Source organism: Pinus tabuliformis, chromosome 2_1 (genome assembly GCF_031772625.1).
Source record: "Pinus tabuliformis cultivar Carrire ecotype Pingquan chromosome 2_1, CPIR1, whole genome shotgun sequence".
Lineage (NCBI taxonomy): Eukaryota > Viridiplantae > Streptophyta > Pinopsida > Pinales > Pinaceae > Pinus > Pinus tabuliformis.
In genome coordinates, this window is record NC_142299.1 from 149741463 (window position 1) to 149766246 (window position 24784).

General features: G+C 39.1%; 1 protein-coding gene across 2 annotated transcripts in view; it reads right to left on the reverse strand.

The window, feature by feature from the left end:
- Positions 1 to 742: 742 nt before the first annotated feature.
- The window catches only part of LOC149199184 (plant UBX domain-containing protein 8-like), a 56528-nt gene continuing 32486 nt past the window's right edge, over positions 743 to 24784 (reverse strand). The window contains exons 2-12 of one of the 2 annotated variants that reach the window (XM_089402328.1): positions 21261 to 21322; positions 20492 to 21104; positions 20275 to 20358; positions 19981 to 20093; positions 19577 to 19847; positions 19325 to 19394; positions 19176 to 19252; positions 18945 to 19088; positions 1320 to 1463; positions 1154 to 1210; positions 743 to 910 (exon numbers count right to left, since the gene is read on the reverse strand). In XM_089402328.1, the coding sequence (XP_089258454.1) occupies positions 803 to 910; positions 1154 to 1210; positions 1320 to 1463; positions 18945 to 19088; positions 19176 to 19252; positions 19325 to 19394; positions 19577 to 19847; positions 19981 to 20093; positions 20275 to 20358; positions 20492 to 21104; positions 21261 to 21322 (1743 nt within the window). In that variant the 3' untranslated portion in view covers positions 743 to 802. Of the gene's footprint in view, positions 911 to 1153; positions 1211 to 1319; positions 1464 to 18944; positions 19089 to 19175; positions 19395 to 19576; positions 19848 to 19980; positions 20094 to 20274; positions 20359 to 20491; positions 21105 to 21260; positions 21323 to 24784 lie in introns of both variants that reach the window. The other variant, XM_089402327.1, reaches the window with a different exon arrangement.

Below are 24784 nucleotides of genomic sequence, written 5' to 3' on the forward strand. Positions count from 1 at the left end.
AATTTTTGCAGCATCCTAGCTTACAGAACCGTTTTGAAAGTTAACAGATGCACCAAAACTATAACTCTAGGATTACAAAGAAATGCATAAAAAATAGATCCATGACCTAATTTTAACTATGCATGGCCATGATTGACAGGCCTTCTGCAATATTACACACAGCTATGCAAGGATAAATCATAAGACTGCATACTGCAATGCGTTTGGCCCTTTCTGTCAAGATTATCCCCAGCTGAACACCTTTTAGTCTTGCATTTGCAGAAACATGAAAGGACGTCTCAAACAGCCAAATTCATGAAATCCTGGGACTTTACAGGTCTGTGAAAGAGTATGGAGAAACTAACAATGCAATGCAATTAGCAGCAATCATCAACCCTAGGCAAGCTATGTCCCTTCTGTCCAGATTGCCATCATTACTATGGTAATTAGTTGCCCAACACACAATTATCTCTCTGTCTATTAAAAAAGGTCTGTCCCTGCCTCACACTAATTTCTTCACCTCCCTGTAACAAGGAATTCTATCAAAAACAAGTTTACAGTGCAAAACAAATATGATAAAGCAAGCCACATGTTTTCTTGTTTCCAGTGAGTAAACCTCACTTCATTATTTATAATGAAAAATATAATAAATGGGGAGATGGTACATTTCACTGCTCAATAATCCACTATCAGAAACACCTCAGGCATAGACATGCAAGGCACCAGAATATTACTCCAACACATGAAAGAATTATGTATTGCGTAGTTCAAACATAATCAGTATCATGTGATCACATTTTACTCAAAATATATGCAATGTAATTCATATTAACTCCAAAAATAATGCCTCTTGTTTGCTTGTCAATCCCAATTCACTCAAAGAGGATCCATGCTCCCCATCAGTGAATGCACGTCTTGGATATTGCCTCACCTGTTTATACAATATGGTTATCATTAGTCTGTCAACATGAGGGCACACATCCATTAGAAATAAAACATCATTTCATAATAAACATTATTGAGAAGTCAAGCCATAAATATGTGTAATAACATGCCATTTCAACATTCAACCATTATCAAAAACATGATGCAGGAATGACAACTTCACAAAATTCCGCTGGTCCCAGGCAAAAATATTTCAGAACATAAATGCCAACAAAAATGGATGCATTACCAGTCTATATGTTTTAGGCTTGACACCGCCACCTACATCTATAAAATCAAAAAGGGACTGCAGCAGAAAAGTCAGAGTATTAGTCTCTGGCATGTATGATGAACATAATAAGAGATACTTTGCCAAATAATATTCTAAACAGAATAATGGGCTAACTAAATTATACCTGAAGCCTATCGGACTTCAGAAAACGACGACCACGACGAGTGCCATCAGGCATCCTCACAAGAAGTGTAACAGCATTTTCATCTTCTACGGATGGCTCAGGTGGAAGAGAAGCTTTTTTTGCTGCGAGTTCTCGCTCTGATTCCTGTATCCACAGGCAGAAAGGTCAGCCCTTTGCTAGAGGAAATGGTTCATGTAATAAATGACCAAAACTTCAATCACAGCTTGGGGATGCACTAGCATACGCTGTTTGGTTCAGATTTGAGATACTGGTATAGCTCTCTATTTATGATGCATAATCATTCTAACAATTAATTAAGATTACTTTTGTGAAACATGGAATCTAATTGGTAGTAATCTCATGAAGACCCTTTCAAGTAGAACTCGACATATATATCGTGTGCATCACTCAAGAGAAAGAGCAAAGGTCTTACAATTGATCACTCGAAAAAGAGCAGAGGTCTTACAATTGATCACTTGAGAAAAAATACAAAAAACATGCAAATCAGAATCAATTACTCCACTGGAAATATATAGGAACCGAATTTGAAAATTGTTAAAATTGGCAACTAGGGCCAAACTCCATGTGGGTCATCTTATTTATGGCAGCTGATATTTTTCTTGGATTCCTCTCGTCGAGAGGTGTAGGATTGATCTAACGATCATCCGATTCCGACAAGTAAAACTCCACATATCTATCGTGTGCATCACTCAAGAGAAAGAGCAGAGGTCTTACAATTGATCACTCGAGAAAGGGAAGAGGTCTTACAATTGATCACTCAAGAGGAAATACAAAAAACATGCAAATCAGAATCAATTACTCCACTGGAAATATATAGGAACCAAATTTGAAAATTGTTAAAATTGGCAACTAGGGCCAAACTCCATGTGGGTCATCTCATTTATGGCAGCTGATATTTTTCTTGGATTCCTCTCGTCGAGAGGTGTAGGATTGATCTAACAATCATCCAATTCTGACAAGTATTTATGGAAATATATAGGAACCAAATTTGAAAATTGTTAAAATTGGCAACTAGGGCCAAATTCCATGTGGGTCATCTTATTTATGGCAGCTGATATTTTTCTTGGATTCCTCTCATCGAGAGGTGTAGGATTGATCTAATGATCATCCGATTCCGACAAGTAGAACTCCACATATCTATCGCGTGCATCACCCAAAAGAAAGAGTAGAAGTCTTATAATTGATCACTCGAGAAAGCTCAGAGGTCTTACAATTGATCACTCGAGAGGAAATACAAAAAACATGCAAATCAGAATCAATTACTCCACTGGAAATATATAGGAACCGAATTTGAAAATTGTTAAAATTGACAACTAGGGCCAAACTCCATGTGGGCCAACTTATTTATGGCAGCTGATATTTTTCTTGAATTCCTCTCGTCGAGAGGTGTCGGATTGATCTAACGATCATCCGATTCCAACAAATATTTATGGAGATATGAATTTATTTGTATTTACTTGACAAATTGTCAAGGTCGGCCAGCAGCTAAATGTGTGGCACACATGCCCAGCTTATCATATAAATACAAGTGAGGTTGAGGCATTATTCACTCATCTCATCTCTCACACATTCTTCTCTCTTTCGCTGAATGAGTCTACACACAAGGAAGAGAAGCTCACAAGTGGGAAGGAGGAGGACGCAGAAGGGCAAGGAAGGAGGATGCAGAAGCTGCAGCAAGACGTTTTGACCAGCGTTGACCAAGCGTTGACTTTTCAGGAGTGTGGTTTTGGTGTGGCTGCCTCTCCTAGGTAGGCCGCAGTTTTGGGCACACAAACCGAGGCAATCTGACCTCTGGTTTGACCACTGCCCTAGTTTGTGGCAGCAGGTTGACTTCAGTTGACTGAAGTTTGACTGTGTTTTTGGGACTATTTATGGGCTGCTTCTTATTGTTGTTGGAGGACTAGATGACCAGGAAATTGACCAAGCATATTGAAGGTCAATTTCATCTTGTTTGACCAGATTTGACTTTGTTGGTCAGGGTTTGCTGTCGCTGTCATTAAATTACAGATTTATGTATTTGTACTATTTCTCTCTGCTGAACTATTGAAGACTAAGGAAGAATTGATCAAAGGGTTTCCCCACATTGGGGTTTGTCCCTATCTAGCCGCCACATCTGGTCTCTCTTGTCTTGGCTTGTTTTCAGTCGATCTATTAATGTTCTATCTAAATTTTACTTTATGTTTATGTGATTGCTAAACAGTGGCTAATAAAAAGAAATCGAAGTAAACCGCACTAAGCATAGAACATAATACCATAAATTAACATAGTATCAAAGCTGAGGTGAAGAAAAAGCCCAAGAAAAAGCAAGAGCAAGAGCAATCACCGAACGTTGTTGAAGCAATCTTAAAAGACTTCATGGATTCCTCGTCATACTTCCCCGCCGAAAACAAGCTCTATGAGAAGTCTGACTATCACGGATGGAAGATGTCTCTTGATCTGACATTGGAGGAGCAGCAAGTGTTGGACCATGTGAGAGGTAGAACCATTGAGCCTCCATCAAATGCATCTGTTGCTGCAAGGAACAAGTGGACTAGGAGAGAAGTCAAAGCTAAGAAGATCATCCAGGATTCTATCAACAAGTGCCTGGTGGCCTATGTTTCCGAGCTGACCACCTCCGAGGAAATCTACGATAGACTGGTAAGCTTATTCAAAGTTAATGATGCAAATCAAGTTTTGTTCCTTAAGAATAAGCTGAAGGAAATTAAGAAGGGCAAAGATGAGAGTATGCAAGCCTACTTCTTAAGGATCACCGAGATCAAAAATGATCTCCTACCAATCAAGGAAGTTATTCCTAACAAGGAACTGACCATCACTACTCTCGGAGGGCTCCCATCTGAATGGTATATATTCAGAACCACTCTTCTCAACAACAATGTAATTCCAGGACTTGAGGAACTGATGGCGAGATGCATTCCAGAAGAAACAAGGATGGAAGAGCAAGAAATGCTTGCACTTAGAGGCAATCCCGTTGCATTCTCCTCTCATGCTAAAAGGAGAAATAATTTCGGGACAAAATCTAAGGGAAAGGTCAGACCGAAAGGTGGAAGGAAAGGTAGATGTTACATTTGCAACAAAATTGGCCACTATGCGAGGGAGTGCCCTGATAGAAAGGACACATCTCATGATGATGATCAAAATCACTCCCGAGGCAATTCCAACAACAATCAAAGGAAGGGCAGGTTCAATGGCAAAGGAAAGAGGAATGACGGAAATCAAGGAAGTGGTCAACCCTCCAAGAAGGCAAGAAACTCCAGGTATGAATCTAACGTTGTTAACAATAAGCAAGATGAATATTATCTACCAGCGACCCTCTCTACTACTTCTCCCCCGGACTCGCTGGGAAATTGGTTTATTGATAGTGGCGCCTCAAGGCACTTCACTGGTTACAAAGAAGCTCTCTCTAATTTGATAGAGAAGGAGACCAACCTGGAAATTGTTCTTGGGGAGAACTCCAAATATACCGTGAAAGGCATAGGGAAAGTCTCTCTTCAATGGAATCAGGGTAATACAATTCATTTGCAAGAAGTCCTATATGTACCTGATCTCAAAAAGAACTCTTTCGGCAATGGAAGACAAAGGCTACAAGGTGGCCTTCATCGATGGCAAGGTACATGTATGAAAAAAGAGTTTCAAAATGCTTTCACTCTTGGGTTTCGAGTTTATTCTTTATATCATGTCGGAGGAAGTCCGTTGGGTGTCATGACTTGTGACACATCTCTTCAATCCGAACTATGGCACTGGAGGTTTGCCCACCTTCATTATAAAGCTCTACCTGATGTGAGACAAATGGTGACCGGGATGCCCAAGTTCAAATTAGAGCAAGAAGGTATATGTCTTGGATGTGCTGAAGGAAAGCTCAAAAGGGAACCATTCCCCTCAAGCCATAGCAAGACCTCCGATATATTGCAGTCGGTTCACTCCGACATATCGAGTATGATGCCTGTGAATTCCTTGGGAAGATATTTATATTACCTCACTTTTACAAATGATTATTCTCGCAAGACATGGATAGACTTCTTGAAAAAGAAGGATGAAGTGTTCTCCAGGTTTAGTCACTTCAAAGCCTTGATCAAAAATCAAACCAAAAAGAAGATCAAAATCTTAAGGACTCATGATGGGACTAATTATGAATCCAATGAGTTCCATGACTTTTGCAAAGAGGTTGGCATTAAGAGGGAGATTACAACACCATATACTCCTGAGCAGAATGGTATGGAGAAGCTGACACCAAGAAACCAAAGGAAAAGGAAGATGAGACAATGCCCGATGTAGAAGCACTTATGGATCCACCTCCGCAAGAGCCTTCCTCTTCTAGGAAAAGGCCTTCATAGCTCAGGGGGGGCACTTGATGATGCCGAAGGACACATTGCACCCAAAGGGACTTTCCGAGAAAGTAAGAAGTCGGCCAGGTATCAGGAATACTTGACCCTCATGAGCACGATCATTCAAAATGAGCCTTCATCGTTCGCCGAAGTAGTCAACCATCAAGTATGGAAGGATGCTATGACTGAGGAAGATGAGTCCATCATGAAGAACAATGTCTGGGATGTGGTCTCCAAACCCCAAGACAAAACAGTTGTCACTTCAAAATGGCTTTACAAGATAAACCCTGGAGCTGATGGAAGTGCTGAAAAGTATAAGCCTCGTTTTGTCGCTCGTGGCTTCTCTTAAAAGGAAGGTATAGACTATGACGAGATATTTGCACCTGTTGCCCAATACACCACCATCCGCTCGATCATAGCCCTTGTTCCTTCGCAAGGATGGAAGCTACATCAGATGGATGTCAAGACCGCATTTTTGTGTGGTTCGATCAAAAAGGAAGTCTGTGTGGAGCAACACGAAGGATTTGAGATTCATGATCGAGAATCTCAAGTATGCAAGTTGAAGAAAGCCCTCTATGGGCTAAAGCAAGCCCCTGAGCTTGGTATGAGAGAATCGATAGCTACTTTATGAAGTTGGGATTCACTAGGAGTGAAGCCGACCCTAACCTTTACTTTAAGGTTGAAGATGATAAACCTCTCATACTGGTGTTGTACATTGACGGCCTCTTTCTAACAAGTGCAGACCCTCTCATTCACAAATGTAAGAGGGAGTTGGCTTCCGAGTTTGAGATGAAGGAACTAGGATTGATGCACTATTTCCTAGGACTAGAAGTCTGGCACAAGCCAGGGGAGATTTTCCTATCTCAAGGAAGATATGTGGTGAAGATATTAGAGAGATTCAGTATGGTGGATTGCAAGCCCGTGACTACCACGATGGAGCTTGACTTCAAGAACTTAAGCGGTAGTGTTGCGGGACCTGTTTTGCAAAATGCTACCGAGTATCGTCAACTCATCAGAGCATTGATGTTCTTGGTGAACTCTCGTCCGGATATATGTTTTGCAATCAACACGTTGAGTCAACATATGGTTGAGCCTCACCACACACATTGGATTGGTGCCAAGAATCTGTTGAGATACCTTCGTGGCACAATCACTCATGGGTTGAGATACACTGCCAGAGATGTGAGACTACATGGATATACCAATGCTGATTGGGCAGGCAGTGTGGTGGACCGAAAGAGCACTTCTGGGTGTTGTTTCTCTTTGGGATTTGCCTTGATATCCTAGATGAGCAGGAAGCAGAAGTCGGTGGCTTTGAGCACCACTGAGGCAGAGTACATTGCTGCGAGTATGGCCTCATGTGAGGTTGTCTGGTTGCGGAAGCTCTTCAATGAGTTGTTTGGATTTACAATGGATACTATCATTATCCTATGTAACAACTAGAGCGGGATTTGTTTATCAGAGAATCTCGTATTTCATGATCGCTCCAAGCATATCGATATCAGGAACCACTATATCCGGGATATGGTGCAGCCGAGAACAATAAGGCTCCAACATATCGGTACAGATGAGCAGGTTGCCGACGTTTTGACAAAGCCCCTGGGAAAGGTCAAATTCTTGACTTTCCGAGAACAACTTGGTGTCGTTGAGAGACCCTCTCATGAGGGTCGTGTATGATGCATACATTGAGCTCTGGGAGCTTGGGGTACTTCTTGGAGCGACATGCGACCACAGGGCGACTCACCCTCCCCTAGTGGTGCGCTATGTATAGGGTGAAAGGTTCAACCTTCCCCTGTGATACCCCGTGGCGACTTATGGACAGGATGATTAGTTCTTCTGTCGAGGCAACCTACCCATGCAATCTAAGACTCATGGGAAGTACCTCTCATATGATCAATGAGTAGGGAAATGGGGTTAGGGACCATAGTAGTACTATCGATGGATGCATCGTTGTATCTACCGTACTCCCTATGCTAGGATGACCTCCATTGATTTGGGATCAATGAAACTGATCTGGGATCAGTGAGAGTGGTATGACACACTCTCTGGGACTGACTTCGAGTCAGTGGAGGATGGTATGATACATCCTCAATCATTTCTTCTTCTTCATAGTTCAGCAGAGCAATGTCGAGCAGTGCAGGGCAATGCTTTTGATGGCAGAGATAGTACCGACGGTCAGACGGATTAGCAGATGGAGTTCTCCCGAGTTGAGAGGGAGTATTAAAATTGGCAACTAGGGCCAAACTCCATGTGGGTCATCTTATTTATGGCAACTGGTATTTTTCTTGGATTCCTCTCGTCGAGAGGCGTAGGATTGATCTAATGATCATCCGATTCTGACAAGTATTTATGGAGATATGAATTTATTTGTATTTACTTGACAAATTGTCAAGATCAGTGAGCAGCGAAATGTGTGGCACACATGCCCAGCATATCATATAAATACAAGTGAGGTTGAGGGCCGAGGCATTATTCACTCATCTCATCTCTCACACGTTCTTCTCTCCTTAGCTGATTGGGTTTACACAGAAGGAAGAGAAGCTCACACATGGGAAGGAGGACGCAGAAGAGCAAGGAAGGAGGACGCAGGAGTTGCAGCAAGACGTTTTGACCAGTGTTGACCAAGCGTTGACTTTTCAAGAGCGTGGTTTTGTTGTGGTTGTCTCTCCTAGGCAGGCCGCAGTTTTTGGCATGCAAACCGAGGTAATCTGACCTCTGGTTTGACCAATGTTGATTGCCCTAGTTTGTGGCAGCAATTTGACTTCAATTGACTGCAGTTTGATTGTGTTTTTGGGACTGTTTATGGGTTGCTTCTTCTTGCTGTTGGAGAACTAGATGATCGGGAAATTGACCCAGCATATTGAAGGCCAAATTAATCTTGTTTGACCACATTTGATTTCATCTTGTTAGGGTTTGCTGCTGCTATCATAAAATTACAGATTTATGTATTTGTATTATTTCTCTCTGCTGAACTATTGAAGACTAAAGAAGAATTGATCAAAGGGTTTCCCCACATTGGGGTTTGTCCTTGGCTAGCCGCCACATCTGGTGTCTCTTGTCTTGGCTTGTTTTTTGTCGATCTATTAATGTTCTATCTGCATTTTACTTTATGTTTATGTGATTTCTAAACCGTGGCTAATAAGAAGAAATCGAAGTAAACTGCACTAAGCATAGAACATACCATAAATTAACAAAAATTGAATACTTCCCCTCAAGGGAAACTACTTCCACACCACACTCTCAAGGGTACATTGATGTTGTTGGGATGAGCTCTCTTGATCTTCTCTTCGGATTCAAGGTTGTTTTTCCAGTTCTTCCATTATTTATCAAATCATTGGAACCGAATTTGAAAATTGACCATTTCCCCTCAAGGACAACTACTTCCAAACCACACCTTCCCACTGGGTTTTCTCCCAAACAGTTTTCCCAGAGAGCATTTCTTGTGTCCTGTGTGTGTGTGTTCTTATTTTGTCAATCTCTACTTTTTTGCATCATTTCCATTCACATTCATGCACTAATTACAGTTAAATCTATAGATATTAAAGTTTAATAAACTGTAATAATGTAGAATGTTCAGAGTTTTTAATATAATATTATTAGATCTATTGTGACGAATTGTCCAGTGGAATATCCATGGAAATTTACATATCATTTGGTATGAGATTGGGTTTCTTGCGTATTTTGTGGAGATTGCAGGGATTTAGGTCAGCAAGTTTGTAGCTCGAATGAGCTCTCTTACTCATCTCTTCAGGTTCAAGCCTGCTTTTCCAGTTCTTCCATCATATATCAAATCATCGAGCCTTGCATCGTTCATGAGATACGACATATGACTATACCATGGTATATCAACTCCTATGCTTACACCTTAAACGCTATACTCACAGATCATACTTAATCTTATTCTTTAATTCAATCCATGTGCTATGCTTTCATGTGTAGGTTTCTTATCGATAAATGGTGTGATGGTTTCTAACCTTGTCGTGAAAGTAATTAACTTTAGAAGTGATTTAGTAACAATTCTTAACTATAATAATTTTATTATTTTATCTCGTGTACCACTAAGTGAGTGTGTTTTGCCATGGTTTTAAAAACCAACTAGTTCAAACCGGAAATCAACCAAACTAGTCGGTCAGCTAATCTCGGGATCGAACTGGTCCCATAAACCCAATTCATTGACCGGTCAAGACTAGTTGGGTGCCAAACCGCCCGGTTGGCACCTAACCAGTTCTAACTAGACAATTCCGTCACCTAACCAGTTCTAACTAGACAATTCCGTCACAAACCGGTTGATTCAAGTGTCATGCAGGTTGACAGAAAGATGGGGCCTGTAGGTGGTTTTTAGGGGTGGTGTTTTGCCAACCATGGGTAGATTTCTACCCAAATCTGCCCCCCTAAACTTATAAAAGCAAGTCCAACCTCCTATTTGCCTTACACATTTGATTTCTAGTGTTTGTGATAATTTGAGAGCTTGGACAGTGCTACAATAGAACTGAGTTTCAGAGCAACGACAGCAAATTTGGAGGTTCTTTTTCATTTTGGAGGAGCTTTCTAGTGGAGTTGCCATCTTTGGGAGGAGGCTTCATCAATCAGTTTTTATTTCCAACCTTCCAAGTATGATATTTCCCTAAAAAAATATCAGAATTTCATTGTTGTCTCCATTTTTTTATTTTTCCTCTCTTTCAAGTTAAAAACAGCAAGAAAGAAGGATAGTAGTTGATTATAGTTTGTGAATTTTTCTATTTTATTTGCAGATCTCTTTCCTTCCAAATCTAATATTTCACCATCCATTATGGCCCCAAAAGCCAAAGACGTTGCATGGGTTCATTGTGATGTTGTTGATGGAAAAGTATCGCACAGATATTGCTAGCACCCAATGGGAGGAGAGGGTATTTATAGGTTGAAACAACACTTGGTTGGTATAAGAGGCAGAGTAACCCCTTGTGATGCACCAGATAAAGCGATAGGGCTTGTTAGGAAAGAATAGCTTGAAAAGTTTGATGAGTATCAAGAGGCAAAGGCTAGAGAAAAGGTTATACAATATTAAATTGCAAAGAAGGAACTTGCAAAAGCTATGGCTAGGAGAGAAACAAGTGAGTATCATGATTTTCACCTTGAAGACTCCTCTATCCCTTCCACCAATCTCCATGAGCCCTTCTGTTATGCTCCTCCCCCTCTTGGGTCTTACTCTCAACTTCAAGGGAAAAGCCAAAAGTGAAAAATGGATTAACATTAAGAGCAATTTCACACCTTCCTCCACCTTTCCATTTGCTACTGCCACTGCCTCCCAACCAAGTCAAAGTCAACCCACCTTGGATGCTCATTGGAAAATGCAATCCAGAGATGTTGCTTTCGAATATACGTTGCCATATGATGGTATGATGCAGATATCCCCTTTAATGTTGCTTGCTCACCTTCTTACCAAGCTATGTGGGATGTTGCTATCGCTGCAAGAAAGGGCTTCAAAGGCCCTACTATGCATGACTTGAGGGGAACTCTTTTGCAAAGAGAGATTGCATCCATGGAAGAATATTTGACCGAATTTAAAAGAGTCATGGACCAAAACAAGTTGTCCCATCATGTCAAATGGATGGATTGATGGAAAAAATTGCACTCATAAATTTCATTGTCTCTTGCCCTCAAGGAACCATGTTTTTGAGATCGGTTGATGCATCTAATAGGGTGAAATATGCCAACCTATTATTTGAGTTTTTGGATGAGATTGTTACAACAGTGGGGGAACAAAATGTTGTGCAGATCATCACCGATAATGCCTCAAACTATGTTCTTGCTGGAAAGATGCTAGAGGCCAAATATAGGATCATATTTTGGACCCCATGTATTGTACATTTCATAGACCTCATACTTGAGGGCATAGGAAAAGTGGAATGGGTAAAGAACATTGTAGAGCATGGCAAGAGTATCACAAAATACATCTATAACCACTCATGGGTATTGAGCCTAATGAGAAAAACCATTGAGGGCAAGGAGCTTGTTAGGCTTGTCATCACGAGATTTTCAACTCACTTCCTCACATTGCAATCTCTCACTTACGAACAACAAAACTTGCAGAAAATGTTTTCCCACATATTGGTGGGCTCGTAGAGCAAATGGAAAAGCACCAAAAAGAAAGTTTTGTGAAAATATTTTTTGCGAAAAAAAAAATTAAACAGCGAAGCTTGTGAAAATTGGTGAGCCCCTTGTTAAGGTGTTACGATTGGTGGATGCAGAGAATTTGGCCATGTGCTACATCTATGAGGCTATGGATCAAGCAAAGGTGCAGACACAGGTAGCCTACAAGGACAGAGTATGTAAATATGGGTCTATTTGGGAGATCATTAATAACAAATGGAACAATCAACTTCATAGTCCTATGCATCCAGACAAGTATTTCCTGAACCCAAAGTATCATTATAAAGCTAAGCTAGGAGAAAACCATACTAGGGAGGTCAGAGATGGGTTATATAAGTGCTTGGAGTGCATGGTACCTAATGAGTCACAGCGATTGAAAATACATCAACAACTCACTGCGTTCTCTAAGGCCACATGCACATTTGGCAAATATTGGCAAAGATTACAGGAGATGTGGATCAACCAAGTAAGTTATTCCAATTTATTTGTTTTTCTTTTCTAAAGTTCGATTGTTTAAAATTGAAGTTGTAATTTGTCAATTGTTCAAATTACCATCTAAATTGTTGAACAATGAACTAACTCTAGTTTGTCTTTGTCGCACACTGGTGGGAGTCATTTGGAAGCCAATGTCCTCAACTGCAAAGTTTGTAGTTAGAGTTTTCAACCAAACTTGCAATGCTTCTGGGTGTGAGCGCAATTGGTCTGTTTTTGAACAAATTCACATGAAGAAGAGAAATCATTTGGAACAAAAATGATTAAATGATTTTGTCTTTGTGCAGTAAAACCTTCGACTAAGGTGCAACCAATTGTTGAACAAAAGACCTAAAACAAATCCCATTGTGTTGGATGATATTGATCCAACTTCAGAATTGGTGGAAGAGACTCAACCAACTGAGTTTGATGTTGATTTTGATATTGACACCATGCAGTTAGGGGTGTTGATCCCAATACAGATCTGGAAGTTAAATCGGTGGGAGGAAGAGAACCACCAGGACCAGACATGGCACATGGTATTGGTGAGGAGAGCAGTAGTCATGCAACTCGGCAACTCGTGCTTCTAGTTCTATTAGGCCTAGTATTTGCTATTAAGGGTGGAGAGGAGTTTGAGGAGCCCTCAAACTCTGAGCCAGATGATGTTTATGTAGCTCTTGTCCATGATCCCATGTCTAGTAGTGGTGATGTGTTTGATGAGTGATCATGTTGATCAATGATTTGTAGTAGGCTAGTGGCCTAGTAGCTTGAGTTTTAGAATTGTTTTTGGACTCCAGAGGCCATTTAGAGTTATATATTTTGTTGATGATATCATTATATGTATTGCACTCGATACCATTTTAATATATGCACCCTTACATGGTATATAGATGAGAAGACTTTCCATATTTTGTTTCTAATGGTTTGGAATCATAGTTTGTAAACTTAAAAATAAGCTTTTTCATTAAAAAAAAAAACTTTTTTTTTTAAATTTTGGTTTATTGAATCTAGTTTGATCTGGTTTGATCTTATTTGATCTAGTTCCAGTTCGAATCACGGTTATATAGGCGACCAGTTCAATGCCCAATTCCAATTTTTAAAACTATGGCTTGGACAGTGCTGCAACAGCAACAACAGCAAGTTTGGAGGTTCTTTGTCATCTTGGAGGAGCTTTCTAGTGGAGTTGGCAACTTTGGAAGGAGGCTTCATCAACTAATTTTCATTCCAACCTTCTAGGTATGTTTTTCCTTAAAAAAAAATCAAGAGTTCATTACTCTCTATTTTTAATTTCAAGTTTCAACTTTCAAGTTAAGAAAACATAAAGGATAATAGTTGATCATAGGTTTTGCATTTTTCTATTTTATTTGCAGACCTCTTTCCTTCCAAATATGAAATTTCACCATCCATTATGGCCCCAAATGCCAAAGACGTTGCATGGGTTCATTGTGATCTTGTTGATGGCAAAATGTGCAAATATTGAAAGCACCCAATGGGAGGAGGGAGTATTTATAGGTTGGAACAACACTTGGCGGGTACAAGAGACCAAGTAACCCCCTGTGATCCACCATATTTCATTATTGTCATCATTGATTTGTGAATGATAACTTTACATTGACAATAAGAAGTTTTGTTAAATATCTTGTTTTGAATCATTGGCCAATTGTTTTAAGTGGATATCTCTTGTTGGCACTTGTAAATTTGGCACATATTCTTGTTGATGAGATTGTCTTTTACTTTCCATTGTTATGTACTTGTGGGCATAACTCAAATAATAACTAAGTACTTAAAGGAATCTTAAACAATCTCACATCAATATCTCTCACTCATAACCTTGCATATCATCCTAAGAGCTAGTCTTGCATTTAACAAACTGACCTCCAAGCATAAGCTTGGTTGATAGAGATAAAAGGACCACTTTTCTCACCTAGCTTGAGGAGCCTAACACCTCTTTCGTGGATAACATGGTGACCTTGCAGTCTATTGATTTGGGGTTGCATCGGATGTGCTCTAGCCATGAAAATTGGTGGAGAGGCTCAAGCACTTGAGACCTCCAAGACCTAGAAATGGTTTGGGTAGATTCTAACCGATTTGGGAGATATTAAAATAATTAATATTTTTAATGGAGTTCCTAAGTCTAAACTTAGAAAGAATAAATATTAGGGTATTAATATAAAACTGAGTTAGAATGGTCCAAAAGTCATGGATCAAGCCAATCTAATCTTAGCTGTTGATTAGAGATTTAATCTCGGTCGTTGATGGACCAACGAGAAAAGTATAAGAAAAGGCTTGAGGGTCAGTTGGAGAACACACCAGAGTAATCAGTCATTCTATTCTCTAGAGCGAAGTTTGCTAAGAGAGATAGAATCAGTGATCAGCAGCGAGGGGCAATGAATACATAGCAGAGAGGCAGAGTTGGTACCAGAGAGGCAGCGCAAAGCCCAGAGAGGTTGATGGAGGGGTAGATGGAGGCTACGTAGAGACAACCAGGAGTTGCGCAAAGCCAGAGAGACAAGCGTGTGAGATGCAGACGGTTTAGGGGCTAACGCAAAGGCTCCAGACGCTGACGCAAAGGCCAGAGAGGTTGACCCAAGGCCTAGAGGCAGCGCTGGGAGGATTTCATGGCACGGACTGGAAGCTGGTGAGCCAGATAGGGTGATGCAGTCCCTATTAGAGTGACGCAAAGCAGCAGAAGCTGCACTTGTTGTTGTGGATCGTTCATCCTGTGATTTATCAGCCAAAATATTTGTCTCCGAGCGAGAGGTACTACTACCGAGGGCATTCTCTGTTGGGTGAGCCATTTCTGGCACCCTGGTTGTATTCTAAAAACTGCATAATAATAAAACCCTCAGAATAGCTGCATCAGTTTTCCTGCATTGGGTTTTTCCAAGGACATTGGTCCAAAAACAACGGTGTCACTTGTGTGCTTCTTTACTTTCAGTTGATGATCTATAGATGTTGATATTTTGTATTTATTTTCAGTATTCACATGGTAAATAACTTGTTAAGTAATTGAACAAGTAGGAAGAAATAAATCAGATAGTACAGAAAGAATTTCTAATGGGTTAAACTTAGAAATTCCAACACAGTTGTCAAAACCGCAGACTCTGCAGCACTGGAGGCACCAAGTGGTTAGTACTTGAGGGGAGGTTTTGTTAAACAAGCCTCTGCTTGCTTCCCCTTGGCCTTTTTCTCACAACCTACTCTAGAGACTAGCTTCAAAACGGCGAAGAGGAAGGATACACCTAAAATAGTTATTTAATTAAAAATAACCAACATTCTTGCATCACACTTAAATTCTTAGGATTTTCATATCATATAGGATAGTTAAGCATTCAAGCAACGGTTATTCATCCAGTTACTTGGTCTTCAATCGATATAAAGCAAGAAATTGACTCCATAAGGCACTGGTCTCACATCTAAATCTAATCAAATCTATAAATCTTGCTAAATCAACCAAGTGGCTAGTCCATTCAACTGTCTCCCGGACTTGTTGGTTGCCAACAAGTCTTGCATTTCTATCTTCCATAGGGACTACCCCCCATAGCCTGCTGTTAGGAGACAGCTAGAATAGAGTGAGCATGGATTAGAGTAACAGCCGCCGTCCAAAGTCATTGTCGCACCGTGCCTGTACAATCCGAGCAACAACACCCCCTTTATAAATATGCAGGAATACAATGTCTTCTTCCTACCTTTATAACAATAATACATTGTCTTGAATAATGGGGACATATTATGAGAAAATGGATTAAACAACCAAAACAATTATTCAGAAAACAATGCCTAGATGTAAAGATGAAGACTGAAACACAGACAATGCTTTAGTTAAAGGCAAGACTGAAACACAGACAATGCTTTAGTTAAAGACAAGACTGAAACACAAACAACTTTAGTTAAAGACTTGGAATAAAGTTAATGTTGAACCCTTTCACCTTTGGAAAAGTAGATAATGAAAATTTGACAAAACCATTCATGACCCTTTAAGCTAATAATATAGAAGCCACTCACCTGGAAAAGTGTACTGAAAGAGCAAGATTATGAAAAGAAATCATAAATTCTGTCAATACAAGAACAGATCCTACAGATATAATGGGCAATAGATTACTCCCTCTAGAATAAGAGCTGTGTCACGTAATAACATGAGATCTTGGTGATTAAGTTGCATGGAAACAGATCTAGATTCAGATCCACCAGAATTTTGCAAATCACAATCCACATACAGGAAAACAGCATATATGAAAGCTTGAACCTGAAGCATAGAAAATTCAGATCTCTAATTTCATTCAAATAGCTAATAGACAAAAGTTGGGATTTTTAGATAAAATGGGCAGGTATTTTTGGAGATGGGTTTTTTGGTTAAAAAAACATCAGCGTAACATTTCTGGCATAGAGGCATATTCCAAACAGTCCTCCAGCACTTCCAAACTGGAAACATAAGCCAAGTAGATCGAGGATCAGTGGAACATGGTTCCTGAATCCTCCATAGGCAGATCTGGTCACATAGATTGACAAAAATGCCAAGAAAGAACTAAGTTAAACAAGAAATGGACAATAGCAAATTATTCTGAGAAAAAAGGATCCAACAAAGAATCAAGTGACTGGTTATCACATATCAGCCTCAATCAAAAAAAATAACTCGCTGAGAAAAATATGGAAGGACATTAAAAACCATTATCAAGTGTTAATACATTCATCAGCAAAAATAATAAACCCCAACTCATATTGCAAGCATTACAAAATCATCAGAAAACCAATTATGTATTTCAAAAGGTCAAAAAATGAACAATCTATTTAAATTATCATGTCAACAAGAATTAATTATTCCGACAGGCATGTCTATTTTGGAATAGGATTTCCAAAATTTTAATTTAATTACCAATCATTATTAGGTGGATGTTAGGGATTTAAACTCCACAAGATATACTAAAATATTCTTAGTAATAATAATAGATCAAAGGTTGCCCTTTTTTCCCTTTTAATTAAATTGATTAATAAAAAAATGTCATATGAACATGAGTTATGGTTTTTTCGGCATACGGTATTAGTAAGCCATGGTATTGTAACAAAAGTATCTCCATCGTTATGAATCATGTTACATGTTTTTTCAAATGTATATATGTTTAATTTGTATATTAATTCTTTTTATAGTTAATAATAAGAAGAAAAATTCAAAATAAAGTTATAATTTAGTTAATTTTTATGATTTTTTTAAACTTGACAACATATCATGATGTAAGTGTTTTAATGCCTATTGGCATTTACCAGCCATTTACTTTATATGGCTAGACTAGTATTAATAATATTCATAATCTGCCAGGGTCTACTGATTGATAGAGGCTGTCACCACAATAAAGACTCAGGTTCAAACCCCAGCCAGCATATAGAAACAAGCACCAATCAATATTCAAAGTTTTCCAAATTTAGCAGTCCCCACATTAATGTGGATTTACTGCAGTTATGCACACAGTTGGCATTGAAAGCTCCCCATGATCAAGAAAAGGCCATTATAACTTGGGCATCCTTGAACATATATATGTGTGGCCGCCATGTTAAAGTGAATTTTGTGCAATAACAAGAGTTGTGTACACTGCATATAATGAAGACTTAACCTACTTCTTAATGTTAAGAGCCACTATCTAGAAAAGAATGAAAGCATCATGTTACCATTACCAAAAGTGCATCATAACAATTTCCAATGAATAATCCATAGCTGCAACAAACCATACTCATTATTCAACATGAGGTTGCGACAGATATCTTTCATATGATACTAAAGATAGAAGTGGTGTTAATTCGAAGAATGATGGGATGTCAATTCCATTTACATTTTGAAGCATTTCAGAAAGGAAAAGCATGTTATATAACTCAAACATTATTGAACTAGTTCGATTGGTTGATAATATTAACTTTGCAAATATGTATTAGGGAAAGGTCATGTCAATTAGTGAACAGATATTAAGACATGTAAATATGCCTCCAAGTTATCACAGGATTCATCTCACAATATTATTCTTCTAGTCTTGCTTAATATCTTACAACTTTGAACAGCACCCCACCTGGTAAGTTTCCACTTCAAAATATAACACTTGGGATAATAATTTCTGCAGTTTCTTCGATTGAGTGCGTTGTCAAAGTGATAAATGAGGCACATTTCCGTATCTCATGCTAATTTTAACTAAAACTTCACTTGACACATATCTAGAATTGCAATTTATCACTTCACAACATAAAACACAGAGAGAACAATGATTTACATGGAATTGCTTATAAGAGAAGAAAATCAAAATAATAACATAACAAAGAGTTCATATAAAAATATTATCAGTCAAAAATTATGATGAGCAAATCCGTGTGTGTGTGTGAGTATAATTTCAGTGAACTAATAAATAAGATAACTCAAGAAAAACTAAAATTTTAAATGACATCAAACAATTTAAAGACTTCTTTTTATTGAAAGACACTTTCATTGAAGGGCTATGAGCATAGAATCAGCATGCAAGAATAAATGGCATTGTCAATGCCAGTGACCAAAAGGAACCTTGTAAACATCCAATGGAAAATTCATAATCAGCAAAAGGAGCTATAATAAATTATAGGAACTTTTATCGGAAACCATCCATGTAACCATATGCATAAGATTTAACAACTCATCACCTAAAAGAATGGATGATACTATATAACTTACCTTCTCCTCCTGTAATCTTCGAAGTGCCTCCTCCTGTTGACGCTTTTCTTCAGCGGCAGCAGCTTCTTTTGCCGCCGCCTCTTCCATGCGTTGAGCCTCAGCTTTTTCCCTATCTGCTTGTAATGATGCAAGATACTCATCATCCTGCAAAACAGAAACCATGTAAATTCTCACAAGAATTACATCTAATAATCTTGGTCAACATTTACGAAGAAATAAATGTCGATTTACTTGCTGTTCACGAAGCAGCCTCTCTGCTTCCAGTGTAGGAGATGGTGGCTGAGGAATTCGCCTCCTGTATGGTTGTTCTGTAACTCCAATATTAGAATCATCCTGGAAGGCACGTTGGCGTGGATATGAAAAATGGTAGGCAGCCTCACCTGGAATCCCACCAAAGAGGGCAGCCTCGAGCATAACTGCCTCATCGTGTTCCTGAGAAGATATTCCCCACTTGAACCAAGATGTAAAGGGAACAGAACGAATAGTTCAAGTTAGACACCACATGCATCCTTCTCTCGAATCAGAAACTAGTTTCCACCGACAATGAAAATTGTACCCCAACTGCAATTTTATTAGCCACTCAAATTTATTTTTCACTATCAATTTTTTTTCAAACTGTGCCTTCATCTCACCTCATGGAAGGGATCCCCATTGTGCTGAGGAGCACCAGTGATACTTTGTGGCCCAGAACTCAATGGTGGACTGTCTAAATCTTGACCTATGTCTGTGTCAGTTTCTGCAGTGCCTGACACAGTGCGTCTTATTGATCTACGCCTAAGCAGAGGCTGATCTTCTGGTTCTTCTGTCTCATCTGGTATACTAACAACATCGAGGTGTCGGTGTGTGTCCACATCCATTTTTTCTTGATTAGATGTACCAATATTACTTGAACTGGGTCCTTGCCTGAAAAGGGACAAAAAAGGCACTAGAAGATTAACATGAACTCCCAAGGAGTAAAGGAATTCATAATAAGAGAACACGAAACAAGTATCAAATTATAAGAAGTGTGTTTGATGGATTGCATCTATGCCTCCACCTTCTTCCCATGTTTGGTATCTCTCTTTCGAGAAGGTTAACATAATCCTCATTCTGTTCACCACTTCCTGCCACCCCCTCAAGTTCCCGCCATGCCATTTCTTGTTGTGCCGTCTGTTCCTCAAATAGAAATGCATTAATCAATATGAATATAAATGTTTAGTTAAAATATTACATACTAAAAAATAAATAAATAATATATATATAAAAGAAAAGAGTAAAAAAATAAAAATAAAATAAAATCTAAACAAACAAACACACAACAAACAAACAAACAAACAAAATAGGTAAACACCTTTATGGACAGTGATAGTGCCCGTGCAAAATCATCATCATCTGATATCGGAGTAATTTGATCAACTCCAGAACTAAGTTGATCCTAAACACATGAAAAAACAAAACCATATACTCTGAATATTCACAACCAGTAAACATATCTATAATCACAAAATCCAAGCCTTTCAGCAAATATTAAAAAAATTAAAATAGTGTAAATACCAAAAACAACATACATTAGTTAGACCATGCTGCTGCCTCATGTTTGCTTCCTCTGCTTCCCTTTTTGATGCCTCAATTGCAGCTTGCAGCATTTCCTCTTCTATAGCATTTCCTTCTTCAATGGCTGCAACAGGTTCTTCAGTAACTTGTGGAGCACTTGCTCTATGCTCTCTACCATGAGGATACGAATTATAGTAACCACTTCCTGAATTTGAACCTGATATGAAAGTGGAAGATGCAGTACTTGGAAGCTCGTCATCATCATCAAATATCGGTGTCCCTCTGACTTCTGGACCTTGTGCATGAACACTAGCAGACACCTCCTCAATGGCAGGTGCAGAATTTGCATCCGCTACTTGACCCTCCTCATCCTTCGACTCAATTGGAATAGTTCTCACATTTCTTGGATGAGAAACATGTGGTAGTGAATTCCTAAAAGGCATGCGAGATGTACTTCTCCCATCAAATATAGGACTACCAAATAATCCTCGGTTTATTGGTCCAACTGCAGGAAAATTTGTAGGAAGAGAATGGAAAGGCTCAACCGGGTATCGAACTTCCATTTCAGGAGGTTCACTCTGTTCCATCCAATCAGGTTGGGGATCTTCATCACGATCTGGTCGTGTTCTGAACAGCAGAAAGGACAAATCAGTTTCACAGACTAGATACCAAGTACCATTGCATTATAAGCTTGGATACTTTCCTGAGATTTTCAAATAACCAACTCTGTAAACCAACATGACAGAGAGGCTGAAATGAACAATGTAGTCATGAATTACATACAGAACATGTTCTCCTTCGTTGAAATAGGCATTTACGGCTTCATTAAGATCTCCCGCATGTGTCTGAAAAGTAGAGTCAATCAATCAGAAACTCTCTAAAACGAGGGGGATGGGAATCAAGAAAAAGGGTGACAAATTCAATCTATATCTGTAATCCTGTAATCCTACCCACTTGATAATAATAGAAGACAAGAAACACATCTGAAGATTTGAATAAAAAATGCAGAGACAATATAAGCTTTGAAAACAGAGGGCCGTATATTAGGGTAAAATGCAGAAGGAAGATTGAACATATAAAAGGAACTCCAAATATATATGGCCCACAATCTCAGAATGCTGCATGAATTTACAAGAAAATCTTGAAAGAACTTACTTGTGACCTGCTACCTCAAAATCTAGCAGGTCTTGTGAGAGGCCTCATTGTTTATGTAGTTTGTTGATGATATGTAGTGCACTCAATGCCATTTTGATATATGCACCCTTACATGGTATATAGATGAGCAGACTTGCATATTTTGTCTCTAATGGTTTAGAATCATGGTTTTTAATCTTATAGTTAAAAATATTTTTTTCATTAAAAATTAATTATTTTACGTATTTTTTTGAATTCTGGTTTATTGAATCTGGTTTGATCCAGTTTGATCATGGTTACATAGGCGATTGGTTCAAAACCAAGTTCTGTTGATTAAAACTATGTTATGGAGGTATCAAACCCTAGAAGGGAGTAAGGGTGGAAAAACCCTAGTTTTTCAAAACCCTAGTTATCACTTCATGAGGGGATAAAAATAAAGAGGAAAGCTCTCTAGGAGGTTCTCAAGGGATGTCCAAGATTCTTTAATTTAAACATACAATATTTCACCAAAATTCCATATAAAGATATGCAATTAAAAAAAAACATAGAAATGCTAGCAAAAAATAATGCATGCAGTAACCATTAAAAGGTATTCAACAAAAAGATACTCACAAGATATGCATGAACAAATCCTTCATATCCCAAAGTGATGTATCCACAACGAAAGCTAGTCCCCAATAGCAAGATTATCCACAAAGATCACATCTCCACAAGAGTACAAGGCTAAAACAGCTAGGCCAAAATCTCTAAGGAGGCCCAAATAGCAAATTGTCCACCAGTGATGATGAAATGAGAAGTGAGCTGACCTTTATTTATATGAGATCTACCTCACCTAATTTTAGCCTAAGAAGCCCCTAAAAAAGTTTGGCAATGAATAAACATAAAATAATCCTTGGGTTAAAAGAAAACCCACTAGCTCAATGTATAATTATTCCACAAAATACCCACAGGTGTGAGTCATAACCCTCTAAATGATGGCGTCAAGTCCTTTTTGGGCTCCATATGCTATGTAATGGTGAGTATAATGCTGAAAATGTGTCCATGTATCGTGATCATCCATCATTTGAAGAATATCCTTCAAATCAACCTCAAAACAGCTCCAAGGGTCCTAAATCCAACTGAGGTGTCACAACATCATCTCCATGGGTCTCCAATGGTCAACATAAAGCCTCCTCTCTCCAATATTAGGGCTCCATTAGGTGCAACAAGCCCTCACTAGTCATCTCATGGAATACCATCCTCATCTAGACTATGAATAACGACCTGCCATTAGGTAGTGACAAGGTCAGCCTAGGGGCATGTTGGGTCCAGTCATGCAATCATAAAAAATCCTCTATGTCAAGTCAAAGAAGATCCTCATCCTAGGTCATGGGGGTGCTCTAGGACGGGCATCAATTGCTCAAGTCATCATAATGCCCAACACTCTAATGTAGGTGGGCAATGCTCCATCTGATAAGTCATTAACCTCCCTGAAAGGCCTAGTTACCTATGGAGTTGGTGCCCTCAAGGCCTGTGCCACTATGGACCACCTGAAAAAACCAACTTAAACTCTAGTGAAAGTAACCATTCATTAGAGACTAAAATCATATAAGTGTCTAAGTGGACCAAAATTGCATGTTAAGGGCATATTAATACTTCAAACTTGGATCGACATATGATATCTAACTAGACCAAGTCCCATAAAGGTGTTCCCTACCTTGATAGAGGTGGCTAATGATCAACCCTATTAGGTGCTTCCAAACCCCTAAGGGGAGGTGGCATTTCCAAGGTCAACCCCTCAATCAATAGGTGTTAGTGTAAATGAATGGCAATGGAGGGGAAAGGCTTCATGGCCAAGTGCCATGGTTAAGGGAACTAGCTAATGGGAGTCCACATCCTATAGATGCAATGAAGGGAGCAATCGTGGAGGCAGGAGGTACCATGCCCGGCCTGCTTTTTCCATCCCTCTAGTACACCTTTTACTTTTTCATAAAAATGTTTTTTAATAGTGTAAATGAGTGGCAATGGAGGGGAAAGGCTCCATGGCCAAGTGTCGTGGTCAAGGGGACTAGCTGATGGAAATCCACATCATGTCTATAGAGGTAATGGAGGGAGAAATCATGGAGGCATGAGTTACCGTGCTCGACCTGCTTTTTCCACCCCTCTAGTGCGCCTTTTTACTTTTTCATAATAATGTTTTTTAGTTTGTGTGCATAGCTCAAGGGTTTGAGCTTGCTCTTTATGATATAACATTTAATTTTACCCTTTAAGATGAGACAATTCATCACTCATCAAGGTTGGAACATGCAAGGGTTCCTTTTGATAAAATGCAACATCAAGTGCTTAGGCGCCGAGTGATGACCAATGAGGAGGGTAGAGCTCATGCTAGATTTTTGCCCACTGGCTAATTTATGTCCCAGCCATCTTTTGCATTTTGATTTTCTTCATTTTCTTTTGATGTGTCATAATATGCTTTTCCATTCTTTTTAACTACATCAACCTCCAAGGCAATGTTTCTCGGCCCTACTCAAGGGCATGGATAAGAGGGTGCCAAAACTCAATGAACCAATGACAAGTTTGACCCAAAAAATGGAGGCCATTTATAAGGGGTTTGCAATGTAGCATGGAAAGTGGTAAGTATGGTGTGAGGAAAGTGAACATGCTATATCAATCGGAGCTTTCCAAGTAATGCCCCTCGTATGACCCTAAGGCTTTAAGGGAGGTCCCACTGGACAAGGGCTAAGGATTAACCCCCCTAGTAAAGTTAGAGAACATCCAAGAGGAAATGCCAGATGGCGGAAGGTATATGGTTGAGATGTTGGAGGCACATGGCATTATCATCATCAAGAAGTGAATATCAAGGGTTGGTTGGTTTGTTGTCCGATTAGTTGTCCAATATAGGAGAAAAATTTTCTCCTATAGGGTTTACCCATTTTGGTGGGTAACATGACCAATACATATAAAACCTTCGAAGCAACACTTGACCTATAAGGTTTCAATATAACGTTATGTAAATAATAAAAGAATTCAACAAGAACAAAATTGAAGTACAAAAGTCAATAAATTCAATCCAAACTTAAACAATAAAAAGTAAAGCTTACCATATTGCCTAGCCCGGTCCAACCTCAAGAAAGGTTGTAAATTGATGGAATGTATGGAATGAACCAATTAAGAAAATATGTTTATTTTGCTTT